Below are 11825 nucleotides of genomic sequence, written 5' to 3'. Positions count from 1 at the left end.
AATTCCACTTGGACTGCGAAGGAGTTATTTTGGTTTTGTTTTGTTTCCCAAAGTTGTTGGGGGAAAACCAGCTCCCCATAAAAAATAGAAGTGTCCAAATGAATAGCAATTGTCTGATATGATGGTTTTCACCGCATTGATCAAAGCTGTTTTGCTTTCTGGACGTCCCCAATGGGGAAGCTGAGGAATCGCCTTTGCTCCCTTTATTTATACTAAAAAGCTAAACAAACACGCGACTCAACAGAATAGCGCAAATTTTATAAAAGTCAATCAAAATAAATCTTGACACAGCGTTCCTTCGCAAATCGTAGATATTACGATATAGGGGGTATATTAACAGTTCTAAGAAATAGTACCCCCCCCCGGAGACCCCCTTCCCAAAAAAACCTTTGCTGGACATACAAAAATGTGTGCACCACTTTTGCCTTTTATATATATAGATTATATAGATTATATAGATATATAGATTATATAGATTATATAGATATATAGATTATATAGATAATATAGATAATATAGATATATAGATAATATAGATATACAGATTATATAGATATATAGATTATATAGATATATAGATTATATAGATAATATAGATATATAGATAATATAGATATACAGATTATATAGATATATAGATTATATAGATATATAGATTATATAGATAATATAGATATATAGATAATATAGATATACAGATTATATAGATATATAGATTATATAGATATACAGATTATATAGATTATATAGATATATAGATTATATAGATATACAGATTATATAGATATATAGATTATATAGATATACAGATTATATAGATATATAGATATATAGATTATATAGATATACAGATTATATAGATATATAGATATATAGATTAAATAGATATATAGATATATAGATTATATAGATCTGATAACAAATGTAGGTTTTCCATTATTTTTTTCTATTTGGAAATGAAAAAGAACAAATATTCATTGTTTGAAGATGAACCATCATAAATGAAAACTTAATGAATAAATTTGTTCAGAGTCAGCAGATGTGACTTGACTCATGAGGATTTCTAGTGACAATTGTTCAAATGCTGGCATTAGGCAGCAGCTGATTCATTTTTACTAGAATAAATATCAGCCCTAACCTGATAAAGAAAACCTGCAGAGAGATAAGTTAGAATTGTTGGGAATAAGGGGTAAAAAATAAATAAAAGGTTGGATGGAAAAAAAAAAAAAAAAATTCAAAAGATGAATCCACTCATATTTTATATTAATAAAATCATGAGATAATTTTACGTACATGTGTGTTTGTATTTCTCACATCAACATAACTTTGATCATTATGTAATTATTATCTGATCGAATTAATCAAATATTTATTGAAATTAAAAATGAAATTACCTAAAATAAAATGAAAATTTTAAAATCCTATTTAAAAGATTAACTCAATTACAAAATTAAATCCACTTGAACGTTTTCATCTAATCTATAAAACTCACTATGTCTGTCTCCATTTTTTCAAACTCTATCTCCTCTGAGATTGCAGATCGGAGTGAGACGGCTCAAATGATTGCATTTTTTTTGTGGGCAGTAAGACTGAGGTTTCGATCCCCAGCAATTCCTTTTCTTCTTATATTTTTACATTCCTACATTCCTGACTTCATAATGTTATTATGTAATAATTTTACATAAAGAAAATATACTTGTGTTAAAAAAAAAAATCTGAATGATTTGTATAATACCCGTCACTGAATGAAAATGTTATATTCACAAAAAATCATATAAATTGATCAAGTAGTTTTATATATATAGGAAATCTATATATATATAAAAGCAAAAATGTATGTCTGTATGTATGTATGTACGCTTTTCCTCGATGTCCACAAAAGGCTTCTTTCAGAGAAGCGCTCGCTCGCTTCACAACTTCTTAAAACTTTTTATATCATCTATAAATTTTAATATCTCGCAGTTAACCATGGAGCTCGCCTGTCTATTTAATTTTATTGACTTTCAAACGTTAATTATTCCACATTTCCCGCATCGTCACGCGTTACATTCGCTTTTCGGTATAAAATGCATGCCCATTGGCTGATAGGAAGGGGCGCGGTGGATACTAGAAAGCTGATTGGCTAACTAAAATCCTCAACAGAAGAGGACAATATAAAAACGATAAACAACCACAGAATTCGCGCATAAGCCTGACGAATCCTAGAGTGGATGGAATGCCGAATATTCAGTGTAGCTTAATCGCCATATATATTTTATAAATTACTAACTAGCTCTACCTACGTATTGAGCACTTTTGAAGTAAATACTTAAAGTTTACGCATAAATCTATACTTTTGTATATTAATTTTATGTGAGAAAATTAAGTAGTTATATATATATATATATATATATATATATATATATATATTTGTGATTGAGTTATACTCCCCTTACTGCAAACAACAAACCAAGATCATCTAAATTTTCCGTTGTTTTTTTTGTTTTTTTTTCATTTATTCATAAATTGCCAGTTTATAATTAACTACAGTATGGAAACAACTTTTCAGTCATAAACATCTTTATGCGGCATGAAGTACAACCTACAGGAATCATAACATCATCATATGAACAAAATATTGCCATGAGGAAACTATTAACATAAGTAACTATTTACTTGCCTCCCCACTAAGATTTTTATGAGGATTATCTCTCTAAATAGGGGTACCCTAGTACAAAACAAAAATACTTATATAGTAATCTAAGCACTTCTCCCTCCTAAAAGGAAGGGGTGACACCTTAGAGGAAGGTCTGACGTAGATACTACTCTTTGATCCTAACCAGAAGATTGAATAAAATATATATTTTTTAAATAAGTCTTTGGTTCTTGTGTAGATATGTGATTATTTTAAATCAATGCATTTCAGATGAAAACATTATGTACTTAGATGCCATGTCGAAATTAGTATAAATTCTAAAAATCATGACAAACGATTCAGTGAGAAAATAATTACAAATCAAAATAGAATTTTTTAAATCATTAAATTATATGTTTTAATGTGGAACAGTTGTGTGGCCAATTCAGTATGACAAATTGACTTATCTCCCTTGACTTAAATTAAGGGTCTGCCATTCTTAAGTACAGCAGAATTGTGGATAATTTTTTGTTAAAAATACATTTAGCACATCTAATGGATCATTTTTCATAAGTTTTGGAACTTATATTAATTTTGACATGCAAGAACATATTAATACTTCAATCACCAATCTACACAAACATCTTTTTACTTTCAATTTTTTGTTATATCTAACGTCCCCAGTTTTAATTTTTTCTTGGATTATTTTTTATAAAGTTGCTTTTTTCTTCATAATTTTATCAGGTTAACATTTTATGAGAATAAAAAAGTATATAGCTATACAGTATTTTTTTACAAAGGAGTCGCCATTTATCAAGGCCCAGAGGTAATTCGAGGATAAGGGTTAATGAGTGTACGGTAGTCAATGGGACAATATCATAGTAATTGTTATTAGTAGAAATTTGGTAAATTGGAATACTCAAGGGGAATGGATCCATCAATAACTTGTTCACTCATGTAGGACTTGAAGACGATCATAATTTAGTCAGTTAGAAAGCAGGAAAATAGAAGAGAGTTCCACAGGCATGCAATTCTAAGAAAGAAGCTTTGTTCATGGAATCTACGTTTAGGTTTAGGCACAGATAAATTTTATGATAGTGGTTTCAGCTAGACAAGTCTTTTGTGAAAGTGTGGCAAGGGGAGATTGGAGCTCAGACGAGTAATTGCTATAAAAATAAGGATAAAATAAAGATAACGATAAAAATGTTATGGTGTTTTTTTTTTGTTTGTTTTTTTTTTTAGTTTTCTGTTTGTACACAAATAGAAAAATGTGATTGGTTGATCCAAAAAAGGAATAGAGTACACATCACATGTGATTGGTTGATCCAAAAAAGGAATACAGTACACATCACATGTGATTGGTTGATCACAAAAAAGGAATAGAGTACACATCACATGTGATTGGTTGATCCAAAAAAGGAATAGAGTACACATCACATGTGATTGGTTGATCCAAAAAAGGAATACAGTACACATCACATGTGATTGGTTGATCCAAAAAAGGAATACAGTACACATCACATGTGATTGGTTGATCCAAAAAAGGAATAGAGTACACATCACATGTGATTGGTTGATCCAATAAAGGAATAGAGTACACATCACATGTGATTGGTTGATCCAAAAAAGGAATACAGTACACATCACATGTGATTGGTTGATCCAAAAAAGGAATAGAGTACACATCACATGTGATTGGTTGATCCAAAAAAGGAATACAGTACACATCACATGTGATTGGTTGATCCAAAAAAGGAATACAGTACACATCACATGTGATTGGTTGATCCAAAAAAGGAATAGAGTACACATCACATGTGATTGGTTGATCCAAAAAAGGAATACAGTACACATCACATGTGATTGGTTGATCCAAAAAAGGAATAGAGTACACATCACATGTGATTGGTTGATCCAAAAAAGGAATACAGTACACATCACATGTGATTGGTTGATCCAAAAAAGGAATAGAGTACACATCACATGTGATTGGTTGATCCAAAAAAGGAATACAGTACACATCACATGTGATTGGTTGATCCAAAAAAGGAATACAGTACACATCACATGTGATTGGTTGATCCAAAAAAGGAATACAGTACACATCACATGTGATTGGTTGATCCAAAAAAGGAATAGAGTACACATCACATGTGATTGGTTGAACCAAAAAAGGAATAGAGTACACATCACATGTGATTGGTTGAACCAAAATAGGAATAAAGTACACATCACATGTGATTGGTTGAACCAAAAAAGGAATAGAGTACACATCACATGTGATTAGTTGATCCAAAAAAGGAATAGAGTACACATCACATGTGATTGGTTGAACCAAAAAAGGAATAGAGTACACATCACATGTGATTGGTTGAACCAAAATAGGAATAAAGTACACATCACATGTGATTGGTTGAACCAAAAAAGGAATAGAGTACACATCACATGTGATTAGCTGATCCAAAAAAGGAATAGAGTACACATCACATGTGATTGGTTGATCCAAAAAAGGAATAGAGTACACATCACATGTGATTGGTTGAACCAAAATAGGAATAAAGTACACATCACATGTGATTGGTTGAACCAAAAAAGGAATAGAGTACACATCACATGTGATTAGTTGATCCAAAAAAGGAATAGAGTACACATCACATGTGATTGGTTGATCCAAAAAAGGAATAGAGTACACATCACATGTGATTGGTTGAACCAAAATAGGAATAAAGTACACATCACATGTGATTAGTTGATCCAAAAAAGGAATAGAGTACACATCACATCACTAAGACAGAAGTTTTTACGGTGCTTATGCATTTTTGTTACAGCTGTATTTTTTTTTTAAATAATATTTTCAAGTTAAATTCAAGTTTTAGGATATTTTTCATATTAAATTGTTAAGTGGAAGTAGAGAATAGTTAGAAAACACCCTCTCCTTCCCATATTAAGAATGGTGTTCTACATAATAACATTAATATTTCAGCAAGGTAGCAAAAGGGCATAAGTACGGTTTTTACATTGTTAAAACCTGAGTTCAAATTTCATGCAAATATATAGGATTTCTTTTTATCTGAATAAATATTTTAGAAATTTAAAGAAATTAAAATAACAAAAACCAAAAAAGTATATTTTTTAATAAGTGACTATTTTTATTGATCATCTGCAAAAAAATTAGATATAAATGGTATGTGACACTAATTCAAAGTGATTTTTTTGCTTAAAAACATAATTTCTAATGTTTCTTCTAATATAAACAACACTTAAATAAATTCATCATAGTTAATTACTCTCTCATTCAAATACTAGACAGAATATGTTTCCTCACAAATTTCAAATATTTTTCTAATGTTTTTTTTTGTCATAATGAATAAATGCAATCATCGTAGTCACTTCTTCTCCAATACAAAGTTGTGTATTTTTTCCACAAAACTTTCACAAATATTTTTCCTCATACTAGTTATAAACCAATATGAAATTACACTGATTTATTATTTGTGAATAAAAACAATACATAAATACATTTATCATAGTAACTTACTCTTTAATGCAAATAATAGGGAGCGTAGATTTCACAAATATTTTCTTCATACTAATTATAAAACTTGTAAAAGTTAGGTTAAATATGGAAATTGACATACCCAGGTATTGTATTAATACAGTATGAACTAGTATATATTTTAAATCGATAAATATAGTCTATTACTTCATCCAATAATAGAACACCTGTTCGAAATCTAATAAGAATAGATAGAATTGTTTGGAAATTTGTTTTGTTTTTAATTTTTTCAAATAAGTATACTGAATTTAGATCAAAAGACTAGTTCATTATTCGAGCAGAAGGGAAAGCGCAGAGAATAAAAAAGTTCTGAATACATGATTTAGGCCCCACTTAGAACAATAGAGGTTTGTTCCTATGAACTTTCACGTTCTTCTGTCTAATTGCACAATAGTAATATTTAGGAGATAGACATATTACTATCATATTGTAGCAGAAGAAACATTTATCAAAAGTAATGACGAAGTCTATCTGTACTTTATTTATATCTTTTTGAAACATGCAAAAGAATTAAGAAGAAAAGAGTTAAGAAATATTCAAACGATCTAAACTAAAAAAAAGTGTTGCTTTTGTTTGTATATGTGTGGATTTGTTGCGAGTGAGTTCATGTCTGATGAGGAGGAAGTAGAGGTGCAAATGAATGTAAAAACGTTACTAGCTTGTATAATCTACTCTCTTTTTTTTCCTGTTTGTTTAGCTTACTCAGTCTTTCTCAAAATAAAGAAAGCAGGATTTCACATACAAGAGTCAAACTCGACATTTTTTAGTATATATTTCGAAATGATGTCTGCTTATTTGAAACAATAGAATTAGCAAACCTGTATGAAATGCCAACTCTAAATAAACCAACCAAAATGACAAATCGAATCCAGTGGGGCCTGAAAAAAAGACCAGAATATGGCACAACATTATGCTTATTCCCATTGGCCTTTAGTCAGAGGAAGTGAAATGAATATGCCACATAATGAAACTTGAATTTCTATCATGCACATACACACACATTCATAACATAACATAATATAATAATATCCACCATGTAGGTGGATTCAACACTTATTCTCAATCATTTTTCTATTATTATAACATACATATTTGTATCCATGTTTCTTCTTCAGCAATTTATAACCGCCCCCCCCCCCGTCAGCATGGTAATTTCCAAAAACGCAACCAGGAGCCACACTATAACGGTGTCTATGCTGCTTGACTTATTTGTGTTATGTGCCGAGGTGCCAGTAGCTAAGCGACTATGACCAGAGTTCCTTTGCTTACAATAAGTCTGTGTAGTAGTGTCATGACTGACAAAGGTTCATGTGGCAAGCTGGGATTTTGCCTTTATAATCAACGTGAACAGGTGTCCAGCTTTTGCTCTTACAGATAACTCTTTCTGATTTGATTGAAGTTCAATATTGGCACCAATCAACACTGAATATTTTGATAGAATTAACTAATCAATATTAAGTATCTTCATCAAATAAACATTTGAAACTTGGCACGATTGTTGTTGGTAGTGCTGAAACAAATGTTCCACAAACTAGAAAAAAAGATTCCATTAGTATTGGTTAAGAAAACAATTCATTTTGGAAAGGCGTCCACGCTCCTCATTAAAATAGGGGGCGGGAATGGGTGGGCAATGCTTACAATACTATTTAACGAGCAGAGTGAACTAGATCATTATGGGATCTGCAAGTTTCCCATCGCCAGATTCGACCTGATTCCCAGGACCAAACACAGTGCATGCAACCCCCTCTCTCTCTCTCTCTCTCTCTCTCTCTCTCTCTCTCTCTCTCTCTCTCTCTCTCAAGAAAAACAAAACCTGATTTATCTTTTGTTCCTTACATTTATTTGTGTATTAAACTGTATTATTCAACAATCATTGTCATTAATTTTCAGTTTGATAGCATTTAAAATTAACCAGGAGATTTTATTCATTTATATTTATTTTAATTAAGTTCAAATCAAGTCGATTTATAACTTATTTTTAATGAGTTTTTATATTTTAAAATGTAATCAACACATTCATGTTTATTTATTACTACTACTTGTTATTATTATTATTATTATTAGTAGTAGTAGTAGTAGTAGTTGCAACGACAAGATGTTTTTATTTTATGTTTACGTTTTTATCCACTGTTTACAGGGAATCATAAAAAAATACGTCTTTCATCGGAGTTCTTGTGTCTAACTTAGCTGCAATGGAGACAAACACGTTTATTTTTACAAAAGAAATAATCACCCATTTTTTTTTTCTACTTAATATCCCGGATATATCTGTCGTTGCATGGTTAGTTGGTTGTCAAAAAAAATTAAAAAAAAATGTCTTGTGATTGTTCGTTGTCAAAAAAAAAATTGATCCGCATGAGTGCACAAACTTTATGACCTTGTGTTGAACAAAAAAAATTGTGCCTTATTTGAATCAAACAAAAAATTGTGTCTTATTTGAATCAAACAAAAAGATTTGTGTCTTATTTGAATCAAACAAAAATAAGAAACTGAAGATAAATTCAAAGTCACCTTTTATCGTGACGAACTAATTAAATTTCTTTTTTGAAGTAATTTATTTAAAACGATGAAAAACTTTAAATTGTATTCTACTTCCACTGCGTGATTATTTCCGCTTCATAAAATGTATGCGTTACTTATATGGTCCGATTTGATAAAAATAGATTTCAATGCTTTAATGACAAAATCAAAATCGAAGGAATCTTCAAAGGAAAAAATGTCGAAAGTTTTGAAAGCTAAAAACATAAAAACCATGAAATCATAAAAGAAATGAAAAAAGTCGGTCAAATTTATCGTTCCAGCTCCTTTATATTTAACGTTTACAGCTGATTAGCGTTCTCACATTTATAAACAATACTGACTGATAAAAAAAATCAATTCTTCGGTCGCGGGTTCGTGTTAACTTGCCAGCATTGAATCGAGTGCAACAATAAATAATTTTTTTTTTTAATTTTTTTTTTTTTTTTTTTTTTTTTTTGGCAAACAAACGTGTTTAAAATTCTTGGCCTTTTAACCAGGAACACGGTGTAATATCACCTCACACTTTTGATGGCCTTGTGCCTAATTTGTTCAAAATTTAAACAGTAACATTAATATTTTTTAGCAAATAAACAATAACAATGTGTAATTTCTGCTCTAATATTACATCTTTTCTGTCCTCGATCAGAAAACGAGAACTCCTTCTAGACTGAGGTAATTTTATTTTTTGTCCCAATCCAATTGTGTAAGGCAAGTAAATAAAGACAGCTGGAGTTTTTGTTTTTTTGTTTCTTTTTTTTTTTGTTTTTGTTTGTTTTTTAATGTATTAAAAGGGTGAAAATAGATGACCAAAGTACATTTTAAATGGTCAACCAACCATATGCAACAAAAATCAAAAACCAAAAAATACGTAAATAAAATCAAGGAATTTTTTTTTTTTTTTTTTTTTGTACAATAAATTAATGATGTTAGAGTTAGTTGTCAGTTGGGCTTGGGCTGTTATACAATTTACGTTTTGTTTTGGACGATTTTTCAGATAATTTTATAGAATCACTTCCGTCTCAAATGAGGTAGGATTTTTGGGTGTTTTTATGTATTTTTCAAGTGCCCTGAAGATGATTTTGGCATTGAAAACCTTCGCAAATAAGTAGTTTTGTTGTGACGTCACATGATCTCTGATCCCTGAAGCCCTTTAATAACCAAGGCGAATTATTTTGGAAACGAAGTTATTCTATAAAAATATTTTTTTTTAATTACATTTACATAAAAAAATATGTTTCTTTGAAAAAAAAAAAGGAAAAAAGTTTTATTTATAAAATAAAAATAAATACTTACCTATGCGGAGGTAAATAAATTGTGTAAACAGTCAACATGATTTGTATTCCACAGGCAAATACAGGCAAACATTGCCAAAAGAAAAGTTTTTGCTGGTAGCGACCAAAGTCGCCGAGGTAGTAAAAAATCCTATCACTTAACATGACTTTTTCATTTCCCCGGACAATAAGAACGGAACAAAAAAACTCGATGGATTTAAAAACTGATTATATGGTGATGTCGTGGATCCTTAGTGTATTCTTCGATCATATACAATTTAAAACATTCATTTTTCGCTTATTACTTAATCAAGTTAATCGGCTTCTATTAGGAAGTTTGTTGATCACATGCTAAAGATTCATTGTGTTGACAAATGTGTGAAACAAACACCGGTTGAAAACTGAAACTGCTGATGTTTAGAAACTTAGGTGTTTGTTTCAATTAACAACTAGTAAAGGAGAGTTAACTCCCTTAGACATTTCGTTTAGCTGCTGAATTACACCACGTCTGTTCGACTGTTTGATTAATCAGGCGCCGACCGATTCATTAAGTGTGACATTCATAATATTGTCATATTTATTAACTAGTTTGACAGTAAGAATTAATTCTTGGCAAATGTGTAGTTTAGCGGCGTAAATTATATGACAGACAAAAAATTATAAAACCTTATTATTTTATATAAAACACATTATTAGACCCTAACGCTGAAATAAAACCCGAAAAAATTTCATTTTTATTGTTTTTTTTCAACATTTTTTAATAGACTAAGTGTATGACAAAAAACAATATGGCGGCTTACAAGCCGCCATATTGTTTTTTGAGAGATTGGCTTTTTTAAGGCCAAATTTTGGCCTTTTTAAGGCCAAATTTTGGCCTTTTTTACGCTTTAATTACAAAAATGGCGACCAAAAATGTAAAATGGCCAATAATCTGTCAAACCCTAGAAAAGCAAAATTTTAAAAACAATCTGGCGGCCTCGATTGTCGTACATTTAGTCTAATAAAAACTGTTGGAAAAATAATAAAAATGAATTTTTTAGGGTCTAATAATGTGTTTTTTATAAAAAAATAAATAGTTTTTATAATTTTTTTGTCTGCCAAATAATTTACGCCGCTAAACTACACATTTGCCTAATTCTTTTTGCTTTATTTCAAAAATACGCCGATGTTTTGTTGTGTAAAATAAAATTAACACAGTAAATATTCATCGCCGATGCCTGAAAAAACTTGGTAATTTGGGTAAATAACCGAATAACTGTGAAATAACTATCGATTGAAAATAAATTTTAGGGTCGTTTTTGAAGAAAATTTGGGAACGTGGTTTTAAAATAGGAGTTAGGCCCCCAAATAATATTTAAATAATCATTTGAAAAAATACCAGAGCAATGCTATAGATTTTATTTGCATAGTAAATATTTTTAAATGTTTGTATTTTTTTTATGAAGAGGTAGCCCCTATTTAAAATCATAGGGAAGGAGGTTTCACCTCGACCCCCCCCCTCCAAGAACGGTCCTAAAATCTGCTGTTTTGATACGTCATTGTAATACAGTTTCCTATTGCAGTAGCAACTTTTCAAGAATTGCAGGCTTGAAGATCTCTCTTTTTGATGACTGTGTTCCTCCTACATATAAAGTTGATCTTTTTAAGACTAAAGCCAATAAGCCAATCTCCCATCTTTGCGATAATTATCGTTATTGTTAGCTTCGATCAGAAAAAAAAGACCTAATAATGTCAAGAACCTTATCACAAATATCATATCCCTAAAGTTTGTGTAGAAAACCAGAATGCCACACTCATCTAAATGCCTTCGAAATGTCAAATGCAATGGTTGGTGCTGTTCTCTCTTGAATTATCTATAAACCAT

At 30.3% G+C, this 11825-nt stretch overlaps 1 protein-coding gene across 5 annotated transcripts in view; it reads right to left on the bottom strand.

The window, feature by feature from the left end:
* The window catches only part of LOC145291993 (organic cation transporter protein-like), a 95732-nt gene extending 85311 nt beyond the window's left edge, over positions 1-10421 (bottom strand). For all 5 annotated transcript variants that reach the window (XR_013869524.1, XR_013869522.1, XR_013869521.1 and 2 more), the window contains exon 1: positions 9984-10421. Coding sequence is in view for 1 of the 5 variants with exons in the window: in XM_080137969.1 (XP_079994095.1) it covers positions 9984-10126 (143 nt within the window). In the remaining 4 variants the exon portion in view is untranslated. The remainder of the gene's footprint in view (positions 1-9983) is intronic.
* Positions 10422-11825: the final 1404 nt, after the last annotated feature.

The sequence above is a fragment of the Euprymna scolopes genome, chromosome 13, assembly GCF_053919585.1.
Source record: "Euprymna scolopes isolate OS-2025 chromosome 13, ASM5391958v1, whole genome shotgun sequence".
Classification (NCBI taxonomy): Eukaryota; Metazoa; Mollusca; class Cephalopoda; order Sepiida; family Sepiolidae; genus Euprymna; species Euprymna scolopes.
This window is presented reverse-complemented; position numbering and strand designations above follow the sequence as displayed.